Source organism: Lutra lutra, chromosome 5, assembly GCF_902655055.1.
Source record: "Lutra lutra chromosome 5, mLutLut1.2, whole genome shotgun sequence".
Lineage (NCBI taxonomy): Eukaryota > Metazoa > Chordata > Mammalia > Carnivora > Mustelidae > Lutra > Lutra lutra.
The window spans coordinates 71,250,113-71,275,683 of record NC_062282.1 but is presented as its reverse complement, the minus strand read 5'-3'; the positions used below and the strand labels follow the sequence as shown (position 1 = coordinate 71,275,683).

Genomic DNA, 25,571 nt, shown 5'->3' with positions numbered 1-25,571 from the left:
CTATTGCCTACCCCTCCATTCTCAAAGCTGTTAGTATAGTTGGGGCCATTCTCATCTCTTGTGTGGAATATTACTGCTTTCTTTCTTTTTTTTTTTTAAGATTTTATTTATTTGACAAAGAGATCACAAGCAGGCAGAGAGGCTGGCAGAGAGAGGAAGGGAAGCAGGCTCCCTGCTGAGCAGAGAGCCCGATGCAATGCAGGGCTCCGGGACCCTGGGATCATGACCTTAGCTGAAGGCAGAGGCTTTAACCCACTGAGCCACCCAGGCGCCCCCATTACTGCTCTTTCTTAATTAGTCTTCCTGTTTCCACGCCAGCTTCCTTAAATTTCACCACCCACATTTCAGTCAGTGTGATCTTTCTAAATTGAAAATCTGGTCACACCACTCTGCTGATTAATATTCCTTTGATGACTTCCCATAGTTTCCAGGATAAAGTTCAGACTCCCTGTTCCAGCGCACAAGACCTAGCATCTCTTCTCTTGCCCTTCCCCCATAGGGCCTGGGCTCCAGTCACACTAGCTACTTTATGTAGTGTCCTAAAAGCTTCATGCTTTTCTGTGCCTCCATGTGGCACACAGAGTCCCCTTTTCATAGAATGCCATAGCCTTTAATCCCCCTGCTAACTTCCACCACGCAGCTCTTAAGACAGCTCAACTATTCTTTTATCTTAAAAGATTCCCTTTGCCCCACTCCCACTCCCACTGTGAGTTACCTCAAGTTGTAGCCCCAGTGCAGAAGGTCTGGTCCATAGCGGATGCTCAAGAAATATCCATTTAGGGGCACCTGGGTGGCTCAAGTTAGTTAATTGTCTGCCTTTGGCCCTGGTCATGATCTCAGGGTCCTGGGATCAAGCCCCATGTCGGGCTCCCTACTCAGCTGGGAGTCAGCTTCTCCCTCTCCTCCCTGCTTGTACTCTCTCTTGCGATCTCTGTCTCTCTCCCTGAAATAAATAAATCTTTTAAAAAATAAAATTAGAGACGCCTGGGTGGCTCAGTTGGTTGAGCAGCTGCCTTCGGCTCAGGTCACGGTCCCAGCGTCCTGGGATCGAGTCCCCATCGGGCTCCTTGCTCAGCGGGGAGCCTGCTGCTCCCTCTGCCTCTGCCTGCCTGTGCTCACTTTCTCGCTCTCCCTCTCTCTGACAAATAAATAAATAAATAATCTTTTTTAAAAAATTAAAAAATAAAATTAAAAAAGAAATATCCATTTATGAAAAATCCCCTTGGTTCTTTTTCATACATTCATGCATAATGTACATATGCATTAAGATAGCAATCCCTTGAGGATATGTTTCATCTATCACTGTGGTTTTGTTCATTCTTGTCAAGTAAAGAAAAATAAAAATAAACTGGTTGTCAGTTGCACCTTGAGACCTATGGATAGTACCACAAACAAAACTACTCAGTGGGTCGGTCACTCCATAAAAAATACAGAAAGATTTCCTCTGAGCTCCTGGGAATCCTAAAGCCACAGACAGACTATTTAAAAAACAAAAACAAAAACAAAAATATTTCTTCTGAAATCTCTTCAAAATTTGGAATTGTTTTCCCATGGAAGTTTGCCACTCCGTAACTGCTCCAAACCTAGTCAAACCCATAACATAACTGAACTGAAACAGAAAGCAGAATCCTGAGTCTAGATATGGAAGGAGTGCAAAGGGAAATGGGAGAAGTTCAGTTTAACACTCAAAGATGAATGCTTGCACTGGCATTTGTGTATTTGGGGTAGAATGGGGGAGACAGACAGATAATTGAATTGAGATGTGTCTGCCCTACCTCATCCTTTTGTATGGGACACATCTCCTTCCCTTTTATAGCCTGGTTCTGGGCGAAGCTTTAAAAAAACCAAGTCTGTCTGTAGTCTCTTTAATCCCCTTGCTGCCCAGGGCTTCAAACTCCCTTCCTTGCTCCTTCTACCCCCTGCCCAGCCATGTGTTAGGAAGAATGGGGTCATGACAAACACACTAGGCAAATGCCAGCAGACTCATGCCACCTATGCCAATCATCAGTCATAATGAGCCTCCCTAGGCTGTAGTTTACTCAGCTGCAGAATGAGGAGGCAACTAGATTATCTCCAAGGACCTCTTTTGGCTCAAGAAATCATTCGTAAGTTTATTTCCAGTTTTGAAACCCTATGTATTAACTCCTACGAATCTTTACTTGATGGCATTTCAGTAAATGCAGACCAGTGAGTGAGACAGACATCTATAGGGCCACCAAAGCACAGATCAGCTTTTGATTTAAGCTGCTTTCCTTTTTCATTGTTTCTTCCATTTCTAGGTATAGGGCATGGAAGAACCCAGACCTCCCACAGGTCATTTAAGAACTCCGAGTTTTTTTCACAACAGCCCCCAAAGGGAGAGAGGAGAGCCTGGAGTCCTGACTTGTAAACTAGAGACTGCCTGTCAGCATATTATGGATATAACTAAAGAAAGGAGGTTGAAATATGAGAATTGCTTTGTACTGCAAAAACACTATGAGATCCTAGACTGAAGGACACCTCTGTATCCCCAGGACCTACCACCGTGTCTAACACAGACTAAGGTGCTGAGTAAGTATTGATTCAGGGACTCAAAGCACTGTATCTAATTAGGTAAGACTACCCACCTTCTATTCTTGAAAGCTAAGTTTTAATGATTTCTTATATATTGAATCAACTGTCGTGACTTTCTATGAGCCTATTTTAAATTTTAAAAAATTCAGAGTGATTTCATTATGAAAATATTGTGGCTGTATGTGTGCTATAGTCACACATATACACTATTGGAGCATCACAAAAAAAGTCTGGACTTTTTGTAATTTTATCTCTACAAATGCATTTTTAATGTTGTGAAATGTCATTTTTAAAAATAGGAAGATGGTTACTGTGTGCACAATATGTTCATCAGATGCAGCCAGATGGTTCAACCACAGTGTAGGGAGAGAGGGAGGTCATTCCCACGTTCCTGCAATGATGCCCAGCAAACACGCCGAGCCCCAAGACAGCAGGAGGTAAGAAATTCTCTACCTTGACCATAAGGCTGCCCAGATGTCCAGAGTGGACAGGGGCTAAGGGATTCCACTATCCTTAAGAAGAAATATCCTGGAAACAAGATCTTCGAATGCTCAAATACCATGGCCCGGGGACTGAAGCTCATTGCTCAGGAGGATATTCTCTACTGGTTTAATGTACTTTTGTTCCCGTCTGATCTTCCCGCACTGAGTCAGGAGACGCCCCACCACCGCCCCGTCCCCTTCTACCCCCCACCCCCGCTAGATTCCCTATGTTCAGACCCCAACACTGTTATTACCAGGGCTTTAACGCAATGTTACAAGGAGACGGGCTGAGCCATCCGTAGCATCATGTGACAGGCTCATCACGCCAAGGAAAAAATGAAATGCAGAGGAGCAACCTCCTGGGCGACGAAAAGCCTTTTCCCCATAAGCTTACCTTCAGGCGAGAAACGGGTGAGTCTGTACCACCAGTCGGCAACCCTGCGGGCCCACTGCGAAATACCCCGACGTTACGCCCCCGGGGAGGCGGGGCCGTCTTCAGGGGGCGGAGCCTCCCCCTCGTTACTCCGCTTCCCAGAAGCTATCGCGCGGCTTGGTCAAGATAAAAAAGGGCGGCAGCGCCCTGCAGGCTCCAGTCAGTCAGGCGTTGGTGCTGTAGGCTTTTATCTCTTCGTCCCGCTCCTGTCGTTCTATTCCGCAGGCAGCTACGTTGCCTGGACGGTGGCTCACTCAGACTGTAGATTGTTTCCTCCGGAAGGCTAAGAGACAGGCTGTGAAGGGCCAAGAGGTCCCTGAGGCCTTGGTGGTGAGGTGGCAATGTGGTCACTACGGGTGTATACCCGCAAGAAGCGGGCGGGCCAGAGGCTCAACCTAACCCCGACGCTGGACCTAGGCCCCACCGCGAAAGTAGAGGCCCCCCCAGGTCCAGGCAGAAGGCACTCTGCGCACCGTAAGCCCCAGCTGACAAGGCCTGTGGAGAAGGGCCCAGGGTGGGCGAGCACAAGGGCGGGGGTGACTAGTCCTCAGCCCAGGGACACCCGAGGGCAGCAAGCCGGCTTCCAGGGCTTTGCCCTGAAATATGTCGTCCTCTCTTAGGCTTGAAAGGGAAAGCACATCGTTTGCAGAAGATCTCAGAGAAAGCAGAGTGCAGTGGGCAGGGAGTTAGCCGTTCTAGGCCACCGAGGTGCGTAAGCCACTAGTGCCAAACCTGTGCCCTCTGTCTCCTCAAAACTTTAGTCCTCCTTTTCTGCCTATATGCCCTCATTCTAAGTGTCAAGGAAGAAATGACTATAATACTATTTACTGTTTGGCTGCTGTTGGAACATAGACCCAGAAATTTGACTTTAGGAAGATTTTTATTTGAGAGAGAGGGAGAGAGACTCCCAAGCCGACTCCCTGGGAAGTACGGAGCCCCAGGAGTTTGATCTCAGGACCCAGGAGATCATGACCTCAGCCTAAATCTTCAGTGGAAGCTCAACTGACTGAGCCACCCAGGTGCCCCTGGAAATATTTATTTAAAAAAATTTTTTTTGAAGAGCAGTTTTGCCAACTTATCTAAAAGCAAGTGAGATAAAACCTTCAGGAAAGCATTTGTAGCGCCAGCGAATATTGGTACAATTAACCCACTGGAGTCTTTACTTTTTCCTAATGACGTCCAAATAGCCTTTAAGATTCTGAACAGTGTGAACTGTGAACAGAGAAGGGGAGAGCCAAGTCCAGACCATGCAAACTAATTGTGTTATTTGTTTGTTAGCAGTCAGTTAAGAGTTACAGGACAGAAAAGCCTGCAAGAAAATAGCACTAATAATGAAGAGCCCCCGGATGAGAAAGTTGCTCCATTGAGTGTATGTATACTTCTCTTACGGACCTTGGATATACTTAAAGCAGAGGCCAATGGTAACTGATGTGCCTTCAGATTAAAGTGTATTAAGAGTTTTGTTCAATAGAGACTGCATATCTTCCTAGCGTTTTTGTAAACATTGGTGTTTTCTCTTTAGACAGGGCCTTGAATTTCTAATTCTGGTGGAAGATTCATGGGCGTATCTTTTTTGTTTTTAATTTCTGTTGACACAGATTTGAGAAATGCCCATTACTCACTAATTTTCTATAAAACAGCTATCTGTAAGTTTTTCTTAGTAACTCCCTTATGTTTAGTAGCAGTTAAACCATTTTAAAGCCATTTTCATTCTCATTTGAATTTCCTTTGATGGCTAGTAACAGTGTTCATTACCATTAGAATATATAACTTCTTGATTTACTGTATTTAATATGGATTCTGTACAATATTTTAAGGATACGTAGTAATTTGGAGAGATACAGAATTTAAAAATTGCTTGTGACTCATTTACCATTAGCATTAAATAGTCATGTTCTAGAGCTTTAGCTTATATATCTCTCTAAAACATGTGTTTTGGGGGTGGGCAGTTTCAACAAATGGCACTTTTTTTTTTTTAACAAATGGCATTTTTTAAAAAGGCCTTTACTCTGGATTTTAAGTGTTAAGTGTTCCTTGTAGATGTTTCAGATTATGCAAAAAAAAAAAAAAGTGCTTAAAAAGTTCCCTCTAATTTTTATGTATTTCCTTACATTCCTTTTTCCGGTTTTTTTTTTTTTTACAATCTCTTTTTTCAATTTAGAAATTGTTATCTTACTGTATATTCCTCTAACACTAAATGGCCTTCAAAAATATGATTTTTAGTGTCTAAATAGTGCTTTGTCTTATAGATAAATATACTGTAATTTATATAACTATTTTCCGGTGGTTGGAGGATTGAGATTATTTCCCAGGTTTTACCATTTTAGGTATCAGTGGACGATGTACCACAGAAGTTTTTTGTGCACCTTAAAATTGTTATCCTAAGACAAATAACTTTGCAGTGGGTCAAGGGTTGGATCATGTTTAAAGTTTGATTCATGTTGGCCACTTGGCACCATTTTACCTGATACTTAAAAAGTACATATATTTTATTGAACATGACATCTGAAACTAATGATGTACCATATGTTGGCTAATTTAATTTAAATTTTTTAAAAAAGGAAAAAGGAAAAGAATGCATATATTTGATAGATGAAAAGTAGCATGTTATTTGATACTGCATTTCTCTGAATGCAGTATTTCTGAATGTAAAGTTTACACTTTTTTCCCTTCCTTTTATTATTTGTGGTTTTTTTGTGAAATGCTTATTGATATATATATTGAAGATAGTTACACTTTATACACACATAACAAATAGTTTTATTTTTTTTGTTTGCCTTTAATCATATTTCTGGTATTTTAACTTATCACTCTTTTCATTTATTTTGCTTTCATATTTAGAGAAAGAAAAGTCCTTCCAGCCTAGGGGATCAGAAAAATATTCACCTTTAATGTCTAGTTGCTGGTTTATCCAGTAGTTAGTCGACTAGTATATTGCTGACTCTGTAGATATGTCCGTGTTATTATATTTTAGTATTTATTTTTAGATTTAATATTAAGTATCAGATTACATCTGTGATCAGTAGCTGAAAGAATCTATTACATATGAAACTGATACACAATGTTGATACTAGTTTTTCATTTTCAAAATAACCAAACTAGTGTGATATAATATTATAATATGAAAATATTCAGTCTCATAATTTGTGCTATATCTTTAATTCTCGTTTCCCTTAGGAATCAGTGACTGATGACCTCCAGGTTGACTGTAGTTCATCCAATAGTGAGCTAGTATCAGGTAAGATTGTCACATGTGAACTCTCTCAGCTTTGTTTCTTACAAATAGAAGCATCCATTTGTATTTTTGCCTCATCTTCCCATTTCAGTGGAAGAAGTGTCTTTCTCCTAGGCCAAGGTGAATCCTATGTGTACAATGGACCTCATCCTCATCCTTCAAGCACACTCCAGCCAATTAAAATTGAGATAAATACTACAAAACAGATTGACTTGAGTGTAACTAATTGAGTTTATTTAGAAAGTTTAGGGAAGGATTCCATGAGGGAATAGTAATTGAATTGACTTAGGAAGAAAAGGAGAAATTAACTGTGCAAGGAGATGAGTTAAGAGCCATCCAGGCAGAGGGAACAGCATGTGCAAAGACCCTAATATGGCACTAAGCCTTGTGAGTTCTTGAACTGAAAGAAAGCCAGTGTGACTGTAGTACAGAAAGAAGGGGGGAATGCAGTAATAAGCCAAGGTTCAAGAGACAGAGGCCTTGCATAACATTGTAGGCCATGTCAAAGATTTTGGTGTTTGTATTTGTAGCAGCAAGAAGCCACCTAAGTCTTACTTAGGAAAATATATGATCACCTTGGCCGGGGTGTGGAAATAAGCAGAATGGATGCAAATAGATCAGGTAGGGGGTTATACAGTATTTTAGGGGGAAATGATGGCACTTTGTACTAAAAGATAACATTGGAAATGGAACAAAGTGGGCATAACTCATGACCATTTTAGGAAATGAAACTGACGGAGTTTGGCAAATGAAGAATGAAGTAGATGGAGGTATCAAAAATGACATCTGTTTCTGGTTTGCATAACTGGATATAAGGTGGTGCCATTTACTGAAAAAAAATCTTGTTTGAGGGAAGGTTCATAAATTATGTTTTTAATATAAGTTATGAGTACTTTTAAGATGATTAAGTAGAATGCCATATGAGCAGTTGGATACGGAGGGAAGCTGATAGAAAATTTGTGAGCCATCTACATATTCGTGTAATCAAAGTTATTTTAAAAAATAAGAAAGGATGCCATCAGCACACCAGAAATACTGAGGAATTCTTAAAAGCAGATGAGATCAGATTGCTGAATATTTGAAGAACAGAGAAAAACCACTGCCGTGGTAAGAACAGCTCTAGAGACATTTGAAACAGTTGGTCAATAAATGCAAAAAAAAAAAAAAAAAAAAAAACCAGAAAAATAACAGAAAGGACCCTGAAGGAATTGTCAAGGTGATGGATTAAACACTACATTATGTAACTATGTGGCCTGGTTCCTCTTCCTCATCCCTTTCTTACATTGGAAACATTGGCAGTTACAATGCTAGCTGCCAGGATAAACCATGGAAACTCTCCTAAGCAAAGAGAACTAAGGGTTTGTATTCTAAGTGTCAATTTTGAGGCTGGAATGAGAAGCAGAAGAGAGTCTGAAGTAACTGCAGAATGCCACAAAGATCACAGTGGGATAAAAAGGTGAAAGAAATAGATTATGCTTATGCTTATTAACCCCAGGGTACAGATGTAGTATCACTCTCTTAAGTGGAATTTCTTTTTTTTTTTTTTAAAGATTTTATTTATTTATTTGACAGACAGAGATCACAAGCAGGCAGAGAGGAAGGCAGAGAGAGAGAGGGAAGCAGGCTATCTGCCGAGCAGAGAGCCCGATGTGGGGCTCGATCCCAGGACCCTGGGATCATGACCTGAGCCGAAGGCAGAGGCTTTAACCCACTGAGCCACCCAGGCGCCCCATCTTTTTTTTTTTTTTCTAAGACATTTTATGTACTTATTTTAGAGAGCAGAGTGAACATGGCCATGTGAGAGAGAAGGAGCAGGAAGAGGGGCAGAAGCAGATTTCCTTCTGAGCAGGGAGCCCAGTATAGGGCTCTGTCCCAGGACTCTGGGATTATGAGCTGAGCTGATGGCAGACACTTATCCGACTGAACCACCCAGGCACCTCTGAAGTGGATATTCTTTTCTTTTCTTTTCCTTTCTTTTCTTTTTTTTTTTTTTTTTAAGATTTTATTTATTTATTTGACAGACAGAGATCACAAGTAGGCAGAGAGGCAGGCAGAGAGGAGAGGAGGAAGCAGGCTCCCCACAGAGCAGAGAGCTCCATCCCAGGACTCTGGGATCATGACCCGAGCCGAAGGGAGAGGCTTTAATCCACTGAGCCACCCAGGTGCCCCTGAAGTGGAATTTCTGATAATGGAGCTTTGTAGTGTGTACACTATCCGGACAATTAGGACAGTGCTCCATGTAACCTACAATACCCAGAAAATACAGGACATCACCATGCAGAACACAGGTTCTCAGAATGTCTCATCACTCATAAGTCTCCAGAAGTAGGCTGCTGTTTCAGAGTGTATATGCACTGCTATACAAGCAAAGATTTTCAAGTAGAGATATAAACAGACAACCAGGAGCAGCCAAACCTTTGAATAAAATCAGTGGCATGGAAGAGAGGCCACAAATTGAACAAACAGAGTAGCTTTAACAGCTGAGAAATAGCAAAAAACTTTAAATATCTCTTTGAAGACAAGAGGCCGGGGCACCTGGGTATCTCAGTGCGTTAAGCATCTGTCTTCAGCTCAGGTCATGATTCCAGCGTCCTGGGATGAAGCTCCACATCAGGCTCCTTGCTCTGTGGGGAGTCTGCTTCTCCCTCTGCCTATCCCCCTGCTCGTGTTCCCTCTCCCTTAAATAAATAAAGAACATATTGAAAAAAATAAAGACAAGAGACCACTGAATCCATAATATAACAGTCTGTTTTAACAAAAATTATAGTCCCTAGAAACTAAAAATATCATCAAATTTTAAAACTCAGAAAATGATCCGAATATTGAAATGAATTCAGCTCAAAATCAAATTAGCTGGCTAGAAAGTAGAACAGAGAAATATTTCCTAGAATATAGTACAAAAGAACATGGAAGGTGCTCAAAAAATGTATTTCTTTCCTTCTCTTCTCTTTTTATGTTTAACTTGTACTTGTTCTTCAAGGAAAAAAAAAAATCAGGTGCTGTCTCTACTGGGAACTCTCTTGACCCATCTTCTCTCTTCCTACATGATTTGTTCTTTCCTGGGAATTCTGTGGTACTCTTTGTATACTTCTGTTAGGACTCAAAACAGTAGCATTATTGCTTTTGTTACTTTTGGCGCTAAAGCCATTGAGAATAAGCCCTACATTTTATGTTCCTATCTCATGTTTGGGACCTTATATAATTGCAAATGCTTATTGAATGAGTTTTATACTCTGTTTAGAGAAAATAAAGTATTTAATCATAATTATTATTTTCTTAAATTGTAGTTTAAATACATAATATATGTCATTGGTTACTAGATTTATCAAGTTGATGGGTAAAAGATAGAAGGAAATAGAGACTAGACTGTCTCTAATTTGCAAACTGGTTGCATTCTAAGACATCATTGTCAACTGATATTTGAAACCTAGAATACTTTTTCCCATAATAAAATGTAAATGGTTAGGTTTTGAACAACTTACAGAATTCTATTTAATATATAAGTAACCATTTTAATTCTGTCTTGGAATGTAGTTAATTTTGCAACATGATGAAAATTAATTCAAGACTTTATATTTAGTATAGAAGATTGAACATAGACATTTACTTCTCCCTTTCCTGAGAGAGAAGGAAAAAATAATTGAGAGCTAGATGCCTAAAGTAAGGACAAATGAAGAAACAAACTGATCCAAGCTATAGTTTCAGGAATTAGAGGCATCACATATTCCTGAAGAAATGTGTACAGATAGTGTTGAAAATAGGAGGATTTTTAGAAATCTTTAAAAGTTATGGTTAAATGCTTTGCTCCCTTCCCTAACGGTGTGGTCAGACAATTACTCTTTTTCCTACCTTGGCAGTCCAGATACATTGAAGCACAGGATCTGGACTCAGGGATGCCATATTGAAAAGTAGTAGGGGTACAGGGAGGAGGGAAGGGAATTACCTAAAGTTTGTATACTTAGTGGTGTAACTTTTGGGCCCATTATCCCACCTTACCCCACTCGGGAAAATACTCCTCAAAAAAGACTGGAGGATTCTGCTTTTAGAATCTTCTCTGACCGGAAGGAGACCTATATTCTGGCAGTAATGACCTGGTCCCTATCTTAAAGAACCTTCTGTGAAGCCCACTAGTTCCTAAATCCCACTCATGGACCTAGAATTTCCAATTAATGTGTTAGAGCATTATTCCTGAACATTCAAGAATTAAAAGGCACTTAATGAAAGCATTTCAAATAAATGGTACCAAATGAAAAGAAGCTTGAGGGATACAGTGCAAAGTAAGGAAAAATTTTAAAAGCCATGGTTCATTATCCTCAGGACAATGAAAATATATATCCAAGATAAAAGTATGGACTACTATGAAAAGGAGCAGTTGGAAAACAAAAAGTATTCTTAAAAAATAAAAATACAAAACTAAAAATAAATACATTATTTTCATACAAATACAAAATACAAGCATAGTACAATTTTTTGTACAAATTTTATACAAACATTTACACAAATTTTGTATGGTTTTTTTATACAAATACAAAATTAAAAAGAAAACATTCTGGGCACCTGGGTGGCTCAGTCATTAAGTGTCTGCCTTTGGCTCAGGTCATGATCCCAGGGTCCTGGGATCAAGCCCCACATCAGGCTCCTTGCTCCGCAGGAGGCCTGCTTCTCCCTCGCCCACTCTCCCCTGCTTGTGTTCCCTCTCTTGCTGTGTCTCTCTCTGTCAAATAAATAAATTAAATCTTTAAAAAAAAGAAGAAGAAGGAAGAAAAAGAAAACATTCTGTGAAGGATTGGATGATGAATTTAAGGAAATATTCCAAAAGTTAAACTAACATCAGAAGATAAAAGATAAAAATAGTGGCAGTGGTGACACAATTCTGTGAGTATACTAAAAATCACTCAATTGTATACTTTAAAAGGTGGAGATTTATGGAATATAAATTTTATCACAATAAAACTGCTATTTTAAAAAGAAAAATAATGGGGCGCCTGGGTGGCTCAGTGGGTTAACCCGCTGCCTTCGGCTCAGGTCATGATCTCAGGGTCCTGGGATCGAGTCCTGCATTGGGCTCTCTGCTCAACAGGGAGCCCGCTTCCCTCTCTCTCTTTCTCTGCCTGCCTCTCTACCTACTTGTGATCTCTCTCTGTCAAATGAATAAATAAAATCTTTAAAAAAAAATGAGAAAATGAGTTCAGACCTTCTAACATCTGAAAAATAATAGTTCCAGACATTATAGAGTAAACAGAAAGGAAATTATGAACACATAAAGCTAGACATTTTTCTAGAATTAAGAGAGCTCATGAGTATATATAACAAAAGAGCCCACCAGCTGCCCATCACAATGAATGAATAAAGACTCATACCAAGCACAACACAATGTAACTTAAAGATCCTCAGGATAAAGAAAGAAATCCTTCAGTCTTCCAGGAAAAAAATTGTTGATTGCAAATAAGCAATGGAGAATATGAATGGCATTGAGTTTCTCAAGAGCAACTGCAATGCATTTAAAATTCTGAAGCATACAGATTTAGCAGAGATAGAATAGATGCCCAGGCAAAATTCGGTTCAGATTTCAAGACTGATGGTATTTCAAGACTGATGATGCCACCCATATAACCAAGAGGGTTAAGGAAAGGTTTGTCACTCACATAATGAGACTTTCTAGAGAGAAGTGCATCTTCCAAATAGGACTGAAAATGGCTTGAGAGAACAGGGAGAAGAAACAGTAGAAGGGGTGTTAAGTGAGGCAAGGATGGAGTTTCCCAGGCATGGTTTTAACTTGAAACCATTGCCAAAAGATGGAACATCAGGACTTTCTTATCAGCTTGCACAGATGTGGGGCAGAGATAGCACTGAGGTTTAAATTTGTCAAACATCAGAAAATGACATCAGTCATTTTAATGCATGAGTCTGGAATTCTGTACCCAGCCAAACAATTACTCAAGCATGAAGATAGTATAAGCAAATTTCTAGACAGGTCTTCCATCTTTTCTCATGAGATAAAGGAGATACTCCAACAAAACTAGAGAATAAATCAATAAAGAAGAAATCAAAGTATCCAGCAATCAGAGGCAATCTGATTGACTTTCTTAAGATTCAGAAAGAATTTCTTAGGATAATGGTAAAAGGGGAATTCCAAGAAGACACCTGTGCATCATGTCTAGAGGACAAGAGGTCTGAATTTGAGCAAGTGAATTGAGAGCTTCAATAGCAGTACTTCTTTAAAAAGGGGGGAGAGGAGAGAAAAAGAAGGAAAGAGGAGAAAGGGGGAATGAGGGTGGAAAAAAAGAAAAGAAAAAAGAGAAAGGAACTGATAGATAACTTGGAATTTTTAAAGTATTGAGAAGAGATGTATAATTTTGTAAATATTTGGGACAGAATAGTGATAGGTACTTAGAAAACTAATTTTAAAATTGAGTAATCAGTAATTGAAAAAAAAAACTTGTAGCAAAAGGATCTGTCTATAGCTCATAGTATATGGCTTGGGTATAAATATATTTGAGCAGGCATAATAATAGAATTTTTGAACACATTTTAATTTAGAAATATAAAGGGAGTGTTAGAAGAAAGAGCTAGTAGTTAAAAATAGTTGACTCTGGAGATTAGGGAATTATGGGGTGGTATGAGACAACAGATTGCTGTTTTGGTTACAAGCCTTATAGAACAAGTTGACTTAATAAAAGTGTATATATAGTATAAGCTGACATAAATATAACTTTAAGTGCATTTACATTTCTAACCTGTGACTCCAGAAACATCCTTCCACTGCTATAATCATGAATATTTATATATTCTTTTCTCTACCCAACTACCCAGATGGTGAGCATGGGGTTTTCCTAATTTCTAAGCCTGGCTTGAGTTCTGGGGTTTGATGGAAGGGATGGTTCTACTCTTGTGTGTGGTGTTCATGGAATTTTGAAAACTGGAAGGCAAGAGAGATGTAACAACATGTGAGAAGGGAAGGATGAAGACGGAGTGAGAAGACTAAGAAGCGAGGACAGGGACAAGATACTCTGGGGCACTTGGAGTAAGAGAAGCAAAAGATGATCAACCTACCTATGACATCTGATGTGGTGAAGAGATTAGATTGGGTCAATCAATTTAAGTGTTGAGTGGTGGTTAGAAGAGGGGGCCAGATTGGAAATAATTGTCAACTTTAAGGATGATGTTGGAGTGGAAGAGAAAGATGTGGTAAGGTCAATGTAGGAAGGACAGAGTTAGTTGTCTTAGGTAGGTAATGGATGAGGAGAGATGGGCTATAATTCAGTGCCCCCGCAGGAAAAATAAATTTATGAGAGTCATGCTCCCCTTTTATCCCGAACCCTCCCAACACCCTGCCAGTTTTTATTTAGTGTTAACATCTATCTTTTCAGTTGAAAGTGTCTAATAAATGCTGACTAGAGAAGACTACATTTTCCCTTTTTTTACTAAACCTGTTTCTTAAGTTTTGATATTAATTTCTTTCCCTTTCATTTATGTGAAAGTTCTTCACTGTAGTTCATTCTCACAGGGATAACTTTAAAGACTTCTTAGTCTGGAAGATTCTCTGTTCAAATATTTTGCCCCTTATTGAAAGGTTTGTTTTCTTATTATTAAGTCTTCAAAATTATTTATATTCTGGATTCCAATCTATTTGCAGTTGTTTTCTGTCAATCTGTGGCTTGTCTTTTTCTTTTAACAGTCTCTTTCAAAGAGAAGTTTTAAATTTATGAAGTTTAATGATCATTGCTATAGTTATTGTTAATAATAATAAGTATTGTTAATCTTAGTGTTATAAGAAATCTTTGCCTACCTCAGTGTCATGAAGATTTTCTCCTCTGCTTTTTTTTTCTAGAACCTTTGTATTTTTAGGATTTACATTTATGTCAATGACCCATTTTTTATCTGATGGAAGGTATGAATGCAAGTTTTTTGTTTTGTTTTCTTTTGCATATAGGTATGCAGTTCCTTCAAGATAATTTGTTTAAAACAGTGTCCTTTCTCCACTGAATTGCCTTTGCATCTTGGTAAAAAATCAGTTGCTTGTATAAGTTATTTCTGGGCTTTCTGTTGAATTCCTTTGATCTATTTATCTGTTTAAGCTCATTGTTTTTTAAATGGAATAACTAGAGTTACTTTTCCTTCTCAGCTAGTTAGTTTACAATTATGGGTTACTTATATGTAAAACTTGCATTTTGGAATCAAAAATCACAACTTAACTAAAGGAAGGGAAGAAATAAATTATGAAACTTGGTAAAGCAGTGGAAAAAGATTATAATAGTTTCTCTACATCAAAGCCAGAATTATTTTTTAAGATTGAAGTTAAAGTGGTGTGCAACAGTATGCCTTTTCAGTTGTTTGTATAAGTAATTTTACATTCTCTCTATATAATTGCATATATGTTTCTACAAATATGAATTCCTAGGATTCTGAGTCTATTTACTATTGAAACATTTTACCCTTTTCCTTTGTTTATTTTATAGGACTAACTTTGCAGCATGGTATTTCTAGTTCTCTTCTGAGCTATTCATTCACAGACTCTTTCACAGAACACAAGAGTTTTGGAGAGAGTTTAAGCAGTTTCTCATCGCCTGAACTCTTCAGAGGATCAGATTCTTTAGGTAAGAAAATACTCTCAACCTTAAGCTGACCCATATATAGAAATTGTTCCTTTGTTCACAAATAATATTCCTCTTGAGAAGGTATGCTTGTCTTCCTCAACTAAACCTCCTTCCCCAGTCCACTACTGCATTCCATGCTCGATCACATAGGACTATTCATTAAAAGCTACCAGACAAGGGGCACCTGGGTGGCTCAGTGGGTTAAGCCGCTGCCTTCGGCTCAGGTCAGATCTCAGGGTCCTGGGATCGAGTCCCATGTTGGGCTCTCTGCTCAGCAGGGAGCCTGCTTTTCTCTCTCTCTCTCTCTCTCTGCCTGCCTCTCTGTCTACTTGTGATCTCTCTCTGTCAAATCAATAAATAAAATCTTAAAAAAAAAAAAAAAGCTACCAGACAAGAAAAGGATGAAGATATTAGGGGAATGCCTCCGAAACAGGCCAGTTTGATCCATAGTATCCCAGAGAAGCTCACAATTTGGCTGCACCAGTACTTGTAAAAAGGTATGTCTGAAATGTGAAAGATGTGGTGACTACTTTCTTACTCAAATGGAACTTAGAGATTTATTCTTTGGGGTGTTTTGAAACAGAGGAACTTTGGCCTATAGGATACTAAGCACTGTTAAAAACAAGGATCTGTGATATTTTGAAATGTTGGTCCCAAACACTCATTCCCCTGTAGTAATATTATATATCCACATTGTTGCCATATCCTTGCAGTGGGTAGAGTGTACTCTCTCCCTCTTTGGCTCTGGAAAAGCAATGGAAATATGACTTGCTTTGGGCAGTAGGATATCAGTGAATGAAACATAAGCAGATCTTTGAAATATGCCTAAATGGGTGGACTTGTCCTCTTATACTTTTAACATTGTGAGAAGAATATATCTTAATTAGCTTCAGCTTCTCCTGTGGGGACCCCAGAATGAGAGGTATGGAACAGAACAGTCCCAGGCAATCTGTAGATTGCAGAGAGCTGCCCCAGCATATCAGCAGAAATGTAATCTGAAGCAGACCTGGTGAACCAATCTGTAGACATGGGAATAAGAAATAAATGCTTTCATTTTATGTCAATGAGATTTGAGGGTTATTTATTACATAGAAAAAGCCAACTGTTTCAGAGACTGTACAGAATGAAGTAGAGAGGAAATTAAATGAAGTGTACATTATGAATTGTTGTACCTTCTCACCTAATGCCTGTTCCCTCACCAACCCAACATTCCCTTTTTCTGTTCAGCTTCCAGAATACTAGCATCCAGACTTGAACATTTCAGGCAGGAGAATGGAAGATTCTTTCCTAACAAATCTGAGCAACCCTAAAGAAAATATCTAATGTTACTGACCTCAGTAGCCCTTCAGTGAAGCTGACAAGAACACCCTAAAATTAAGTCAACTTGTGACAAACCCCAACTAGGCCACAGAAATCCCAGTTAGCCTCTCACAGCCCTCTCTTAAATATGAGTAGAGAGCCAAGAATCACCAGACCTCTGAGGAAAGTTTCTAACATAAAACATAGAGATCAGAACAAAGGAAAATATGGAAATTATATCAGCAAAATGTTGGAATAAGAAGCCCTGGCTCCTCCTTCCCCCATGGACACACCAATTCAACTGTAATACATGGACTTATTCCTTTTGTGAGAAATCTAGAAGCTAGTCAAGGGACTCTTATACCCAAGGCATGTATGAGATCAGCCACATCAAAGCCAGTAGGAAAATTCAAGACACTCTCTCACCATAATCCCCAATCATAGCACATTGCCACACAATTGGCAGGAAACCACCAGGTCCCAGCTTCTCCCTGGGGAGGGAAAAAAAGGACTGAACTGTGTGTGAAATGTAAATTTTCTGGGAGCTTCCCAAAGGATTGGCTACTCTTGTGACTGTTTCAGAATGCTGCCTAAGGGAATGGCTTCTGTCTCATCTGTCTCAGAGTGCTGATGGGACCTGATATATTCTAGATGACTCTTGGCCACTAACAACAAATACATTGTGTGAGGAAAGCTTAAGAGACTCATGGAACACAATGAAACATACAATTTATACTTCATAGGGGTCCCAGAGGGAGAAGAGATGAGGGAGGGAAAGAAAGAAGGGAGAGATAAAAGAAAGAGAAGGAAGAGGGGGGAAAAGGGAGGCAGCGGGGGGTGAGGGGAGGAGAAAGAGAATGCAGGTAGAAGGAAGAAAAGGGAAAAAGAGCACATGCCAGAAAATTTATTTATAGAAATAATGGCTGCAAAATTCCCAAATCTGGGGAAGGAAATGCAGACCTAGGAGGCCCAGTGAATCTCAGAATAGGCAAATCAAAGAAATCCACACAGGAACTCATAATCAAATTATCAGAAGTGAAAGACAAAGAATTTTAAAAGCAGTAATACAAAAGCAAAATAGCTTGATATGTACATTAGACTATCGATGGATTTCTCAGCAGAAGCATTGGTGGCCGAACTGTACAGATACAGTTAAAGTGATGAAAGAAAAGAAACTGTCAACCAAGAATACTGTAACCAGCAACACTATCATGGAGTATTATTCAGCTATAAAAATAATTTTTTATTCTTTGCCATTTGCAAAGACATGGGTGGAGCTAGAGAGTATAAAGCTAAGTAAAATAGAGAAAGACAAACCATATGCTGTCACTCATATGTGGAATTTAAGAAACAAAAAGAGCAAAGGGGAAAAAAGAGAGAGATAAACCAAGAAACAAATTTTTTAAATAAGATTTTTTTATTTGAGAGAGAGAGATAGTGAGAGATAGAATACAAGCATTGGGGAGAGGGAGAAGCAGGCTCCCCACTGAGCAGGGAGCCTGATGAGGGCATGATTGCAGGTCCCTGAAATCATGACTTGAACCAAAGGCAGATGCTTAACCAACTGAGCCATTCAGGTACCCCAGGAAGCAAACTTGTTTCTTTTTTTAAAAGATTTTATTTATTTATTTGAGAGAGAGAGAATGAGAGAGAGAGAGCACAAGAGGGGAGTGGTGGTCAGAGGGAGAAGCAGGTTCCCCGCCCAGCAGGGAGCCTGATGTGGGACTCCATTTCAGGACTCCAGGATCATGACCTGAGCTGAAGGCAGTTGTCCAACCAACTGATCCAACCGGGCGCCCAGGAAATAAACTCTTAACGGTAGAGAACAAACTGATGGTTACCGGGGCATGGGGGCAGCAGGAGGCCTGCTTCTCTCTCTCCTACTCCCCCTGCTTGTGTTCCCTCTCTCCCTGTGTCTCTCTGTCAAATGAATAAATAAAATCCTTAAAAAAAAAAAGTTGGGGCACCTGGGTGGCTCAGTGGGTTAAAGTCTCTGCCTTCAGCTCAGGTCATGATCCCAGGATCCTGGGATTGAGCCCTGCATCAGGCTCTGCTCTGTTCAGCAAGAAGCCTGCTTCCTCTCTCTTTGCCTGCCTCTGCCTACTTGTGATCTCTGCCTGTCAAATAAATAAATAAGTAAATAAATCTTTTTTAAAAAGTTAAAAGATATATATAATAATAAAAGTTATTAAAGTTATTAAAATAACTATAATAAGATGTGTTAATAGATACACACTATAAAAAGGTATAAATTATAACATCGGTAACAAAGTGTGTATGAAGGGAGAAATAAAAATATAGAGTTTTTTGGGGTGCTTGGATGGCTCAGTCAGCTAAAGCATCTGCCTTCAGCTCAGGTCATGATCCCAGGGTCCTGGGATCAAGCCCTTTGTCAGGCTCCCTGCTCAGCAGGAAGCCTGCCTCTCCTGCTCCCTCTGCCATTCCCCCTGCTTGTGCTCTCTCACTTTCTCTCTCTCTCTCAAATAAATAAATAAAATCTTTAAAAAAAATTTTTTTAAATGGAGATTTTGTATATGATTGAAGTTGCTAGAAGCTTAAAATAGATTGTTAAAACAAAATTTTATATAAGCACCATGGTAACACATAGAAAATACCTATAGAAGATACTCAAAAGATTGGGGTGCCTGGGTGGCACAGTTGGTTAAGCATCTGACTCAGGTTCAGCTCAGGTCATGATCTCAAGGTCCTGAGATCGAACCCCACATTGGGCTCTGCACTGAGCATGGAGTCTGTTTTCTCTGCCCCTCCCCACCTCACGCTCACTTTATCTTTCTCTCGAGTAAATAAATAAATATTTTTTAAAAAGAAGGTACACAAAAGAAAAATAGAAAGGAATAAAAGCATATCAGTATGAAAAAAATCAATGAAACAGAAAGGAAGATGGCAAGAGAGGTAAAGGGGCAAAAGAACTAAAACACAGAAGATAATTAACAAAATAGTAACAGTCTTTCCCAATCAGTAATTATCTTAAATGTAAATGGTTTAAATTCCCTAACCAAAAGACAAAGAGTGGGTGAATGGATTAAAAAAACCAAGGTCCAACTATATGCTTTCTACAAAAGACTCTTTTTACATTTCAGGACACACATGGTCTTAAAGTGGAGCAATGGGAAAAGATATTCTGTGCAAATGATAACCAAAAGAGAGCAGGAGTGGCTCTACTTATATCAGCTAAAACAGACTTTACATCAAAAACTATCACTAGAGACAAAGACATGATGTAATGATAAAAGGGTCAATTAATCTGGAACATATTATGATAATAAATAAATAGGCACTCAGCATCAGAGTACCTAACATAATCAACACTGATAGACCTAAAGGCATAAATGGACATTTATATGGTAATGGAGACTTCATTACTTCCACTTTAAATAATGAATAAAACATCTACACATAAATTCAACACTTTTTTAAAAAAAAGATTTTATGTATTTATTTGACAGAGATCACAAGTAGGCAGAGAGGCAGGCAGAGAGAGAAGAGGAAGCAGACTCCCTGCCAAGCAGAGAGCCCAATGTGGGGCTCGATCCCAGGACTCTGGGATCATGACCTGAGCTGAAGGCAGAGGCTTTAACCCACTGATCCACCCAGGCACCCCTAAATTCAACACTTTTTAATTTCAAAATGTATTACAAAATTACAGCAATTGAAAAACATGGTACTGGCAAATAGATAGACATATAGGTGAATGGAATGGAGAGCCCAGAAATGAATCCATGCTTATACAGTCTTCTTGATTTTAAATGAAGAGTGACAAGAATAAACAATGGGGAAAGAATAGTCTCTTCAATAAATTATGTTGGGAACACAGGACTTCCACATATGAAAGGATGAAATCAGGCCATTACCTTACATCATGTAGAAAAACCAACCCAAAATGCACTAAAGACTTAAACATAAGACCAGAAACTATAAAACTCCTAGAAGAAAACACACTGGTAAATCTAGATGATATTGATCTTGACAGTAATTTCTTAGATATAACACCAAAAGCACGGTCAACAAAACCTCAAATAGTCAAGTGGGACTACATAAAACTAAGAAGCTACACAGGAAAACAACAGAACAAAAAGACAACATACAAAAAGGGAGAAATGTTTGCAAACTACATATCTGATGAGATTGATATCTAAATCTGTAAGAAACTCCTGCAACTCAGTAGGAAAAAAACAACAAATAACCCAATTACATAATGGATGAAGGACTTGAATAGACATTTCCCCAAAGGGGACATACAAATGGCCAACAGGTGAAGGCTGGGTGGCTCAGTCATTTAAGTGTCTGCCCTTGGCTAGCTCATGATCCCAGGGTTCTAGAATTAAGTCCTGCACCATGCTCCTTGCTCCATGGGGAGTCTGCTTCTCCCTCTGGTTCCCCATAATTATGTTCTTTTTCTCTGACAAATAAATAAATAAAATCTTTTTTAAAAATTACTAAAACCAGGGCGCCTGGGTGGCTCAGTGGGTTAAGCCTCTGCCTTCGACTCAGGTCATGATCTCAGAGTCCTGGGATCGATTCCCACATTGGGCTCTGCTCTGCGGAGAGCCTGCTTCCTCCTCTCTCTCTCTGCCTGCCTCTCTGACTACTTGTGATCTCTCTGTCAAATAAATAAATAAATTCTTTAAAAAAAAATTACTAAAACCAAGCAAACAGATGGTCGACAGGTATATGAGAAGATGCTCAGCATCACTAATTTTCAGGGGTATGCTAATTAAAGCCACAATGAGATCTCACCTTACACCTGTTAGGATGATAGTGATGATGATAATAATAATAATAATAGTAAAGCAAGTGTTGATAAGAATATGGAGAAATGAGTACCCCTGTATGATGTTGTTGGGATTGTAAATGGTGTAGCTGCTATGAAAAACAGTGCGGAGGTTCCTCAAAAAATTAAAAACTACCATATGATCCACCAACCTACTTCTGGTTCTTTACTCAAAGTATATACATATGATGAAATAGTGTTCAGCCTTAATAAAGGGAAAGACTTCCAAATGCAACAACATGGATAAATTTTGAGAATGTCACACTTAGTGAAATAAATCAGTCACAGAAAGATAAGTACTATATCATTCTCTTTGCATGAGATATCTAAAATAGTCAAATTGATAGTAGAGAGTAGAATGTTGGTTGCCCAGAGCCTAGGATGAGATAGATATGGGAAGTTGCTATTCAACAGGTATTAGTGTCAGTTTAGTAAGATGAATAGGTTCTAGAGATCTCCTAAACAACAACACTGTGCTATATAGTTAAAAATACTCTATTGTAAACTTAAAAATTTGAGAGGGAAGATTCATGTTGAATGTTCCTGCCAGAATAGAACAAAAAATTAAAAAGTAAGAAAAGGAACCATGCAAAAATAGAAACACAAGGAGAAAAAAAATGTTAAAAAAATAGTCTAATTGACACAAACTGTATATTGTGTCCATTAAATAAAAGTAGGGTGCTATAAAAAGCAATATTCCAATAACAAATGCAGTAACAGTGAAAAACTTGGTAGAAGGATTAGAAGTTAGGGTTGAGGAGAGAAGAGTCAGGAGGAAAATAAAGAAAAAAGATTGCAGTTTAGAGGGAAAAAAATCAGAGGAAGAGTATATAAAATCTAATATCAAATAAAAGGAGTTATAGACAAAGATAATGGAAGAAACACAGGGAAGAAAATTATAAATGTTATAATTCAAGAGCTTTTCCTAGAGCTAAAGAGTATGATTTCTGTGTTAAAAGGGCCACAGTGTACCTAGCACAATAGATAAAAAAACACCAAGATAGAGCATTATGCAACTTCAGAACACTAGAGAATGGGATAAAAAGAATGGGTTTATAGAATTTGAAAGAGTTTGTGATTAAATCGATGAAAAATACAGAGAAAATTAAAAGAAAAAGACTTATTGACTCTGGGGAGTGGGGGGGAGAAATGGTTGTTATGGTATACCGCAAGAGTAAATAACATTTTTATAGCAGGTTATCATCATAATGTCTACACTGAATATTGATCTAACTACATATGCAATATAATGAATTGTGGGAATTGTGAGAGAGGTGGGGACAGGGACATAAGAGAGAATAACCTCATCCTTCCATAGCGGGAATTCAATGGAAAGCTTAAAATCAAGTGATACTAGTATGTTATTTAGTGATATGATATTTAATGAGACCTAGGTATAATTTACACATAAAATATTAAGAGGAACCTCCTGTGTATGCCATCTGTCCCTTAGGTCAATAATCTTTATGGGGCAAAAATCTATGAAAGAAAATAGGTTATAGCACTGAAATGGGCCAAAGATTATTTATTATCCTAATGCCATCAAGGCTTGCCTTTTTTATCTGTCTTATTCAAAATATTTAATTACCACAGCTTGGTATGGGGAACCTAAGCTGGTATGGGAACCTAAGTTGGGGCTCAGGGAAATAACCTACTATTTGTACGCTGTTCAAAGTTGTGTGCCATTTCCTCCTGCTGTTTTAGATTGGGAATGTCCCAAGTTGGAAGAACGTACACGATGCAAAAATTCCACTCTTCTGGATACCAGTACAGCAGTAGCAATAGAGAAGGTACCACAGTTTTCAAACCTCTCTGCAATTTTAGGTGAGTTTTCACATTCTTTTTTCTCATGTCACGGGGGAAACTCCCTCATCTATGTTGGAAAAAAAGTAATTTTTAAAAACTATTTATAAGCTAAATTCACTAATTAAGATTACCTTTGGCTACAAATAATATCTGACTAGTAGTAGCTTAAGCACATATGGATCTCCTTTTTTATAACTTTTATTTTGAACTAACTTTAGACTGCATAAAAGGTACAAAAATAGTACAGAGAGTTCCTATATATCTTTCACCCAGCTTTCCCTAATGCTGTCTTATATAACATTAGTACAATGATCAGAATCAGAAAATGAACAATGGCATAAAACTACTAATGAAGCTACAGACGTTATTCACATTTCACCAGTTTTTCCTCCAGTTTCTTTTCTTGTGTTTCAGGATCCAACATTGCATCTGGTTGTTATTTCTTCTTTAATCTACTATAGTCTGTGACAGTTTCTCAGTCTTTCTTTGTCTTTCATAGTCTTGATACTTTTGAAGATTTCTGTTCAGGTATTTTGTAGAACATCCCTCAAATGGAATTTGTCTAATATCTCCTCATGATTGGAATGAATTTATTCATTTTTTAAAAGAATGCTGCAGAAATGATGTTACACCCTTTTTAGTACATCATATGAAGTTCTTGGTGTCAGTATATTTTATTACTGGTGATACTAAATTTCGTCATTGGATTAACATAGTGTCTGTGGTTTCCTGCATGGTTAAGTTACTAGTTTACCTTTGTGTTAACAAATATATAGAAAAGATAGTTTGAGACCCTGTAAATTCTGTTTCTCCTCAAGTTTTCATTCACTGGCATTAGTAGTCATCAGAGGAGTTTGTGACGTTTATTACTCTGGTGTTCATGTAATGGTGATTTTCCATTTCACACTTTGCTGCTACATTTACTAATTGGAATTCTACTGTAAAAGAACTATCTCTTTTCTGCCACTATTTATTCAGTTGTTTATGTCAGTATGAAGTCATGAATATTTATTTTATGTGTCCAAGTCCAATACTTTCATTATTTATTTACGTATACATAGAATTCTAGTATACACATAAAGAAGTTTCAGAAATGTTAATCCAGATCCCTTTGAGAAACACACTAACTAAATAGATTATAGCATTTTTGTACAGTTCTGTTTATTACTATTACTCTTGTTATTACTATTACAAATTAAAATAATGTTTTCCAAAGCTATATATACAGATTAGTTCTTTTCTTCCCTTCCCCTTGCAGTATAGTTAGTATTCACTTGGAATATACTTAGATTGATTTGTTAGTGTTGGATTCAGTTTTTCATTCCCCATCCTATTTGTTGTTTGTTTGTTTCTTTATTCAGAGAGAAGGGGCTATGTGAAGGTGTGTGAAACATTGTTGTGGTTCTGAGAGTCAAAGCTGTAAGAAATATGTATATTCTCAGAAAATATCACTTCCTCCTTCCTGCTACTCTGATCCAATTCCCCTCTTCTTTCTACACCTTTCCCATCCAACCATTATAAGTAACTAGTCTCTTTAGTTTATGGTTTATCCTTCTTATATTTCTTTTGTATGTATTTTCTTACATCTTCTTCTTTCTTGCATGGAGCTTAGCATACATATAGATATACTTTTTATTTTGTTTTTTTCCATCCACATAATAGTAGATACTAGAAATCACTGCAGATCTTATAGAGATCTTCCTCATTTTTTTTTTTTTGATAGCTACATACTCCACTGTATGGATGCACTTTTGTTTATTTAACCGCTCTTTTATGAATAGGGTGTGCAGGGGGTTTTTCCCCCAATATTTTGCCACTACAAATAATGTGTTAATGAATAAATTTATTATATATATCTTTCATATCATTGATGGAATATCTTCAAGGTAGATTCTCAGAATTAGGATGACTGAGTCAAAAGGTAAGTGGATTTATAGTTTTGTTGAATATTGCCAAATTTTCCTCCAGAAAGATTAAACCTGTTTGCATTTCCACCAGCAAAGTATTACAGTGCTTGTTTCCTCATATCCTCACCAACAAAATATATTGTCATATTTTAAAATTTTTAAATTTTTCTACCCTAATAGGTGAGAAATGATATCTCAGTGTTATTTTAATCTGTTTTATTATCTGTGAGTTTAACATTTTCATATGTTTGAGAGCCATTTTTGTTTTCTGTGTGTGTGTGTGTGTGTGTGTGTGTGTGTGAATTTTCCTTTCATGCTTTTTCCCCATTTTTCATCTTTACCTTCCCTCTCTAGGTTCATTAGATATTAAGTATATTAGCCTTTTCCTAAAGGCTCCAATCAAAAGACATAGGGTGACAGAATGGATTAAATGAACAAAACCAATCTATATGCTACCTGTAAGATTC

The 25,571-nt window shown here is 38.1% G+C and overlaps 1 protein-coding gene across 5 annotated transcripts in view; it reads left to right on the top strand.

Moving 5' to 3' along the window:
• Positions 1 to 2,294: 2,294 nt before the first annotated feature.
• The window catches only part of MEIKIN (meiotic kinetochore factor), a 90,493-nt gene continuing 67,216 nt past the window's right edge, over positions 2,295 to 25,571 (top strand). The window contains exons 1-8 of one of the 5 annotated variants that reach the window (XM_047731551.1): positions 2,295 to 2,550; positions 2,888 to 2,990; positions 3,293 to 3,446; positions 4,089 to 4,176; positions 4,747 to 4,837; positions 6,646 to 6,706; positions 15,163 to 15,300; positions 23,096 to 23,215. In XM_047731551.1, the coding sequence (XP_047587507.1) occupies positions 3,377 to 3,446; positions 4,089 to 4,176; positions 4,747 to 4,837; positions 6,646 to 6,706; positions 15,163 to 15,300; positions 23,096 to 23,215 (568 nt within the window). In that variant the 5' untranslated portion in view covers positions 2,295 to 2,550; positions 2,888 to 2,990; positions 3,293 to 3,376. Of the gene's footprint in view, positions 2,551 to 2,852; positions 2,991 to 3,292; positions 3,447 to 3,518; positions 3,943 to 4,088; positions 4,177 to 4,746; positions 4,838 to 6,645; positions 6,707 to 15,162; positions 15,301 to 23,095; positions 23,216 to 25,571 lie in introns of those variants that run through there. The other 4 variants (XM_047731552.1, XM_047731550.1, XM_047731549.1 and 1 more) reach the window with 4 other exon arrangements.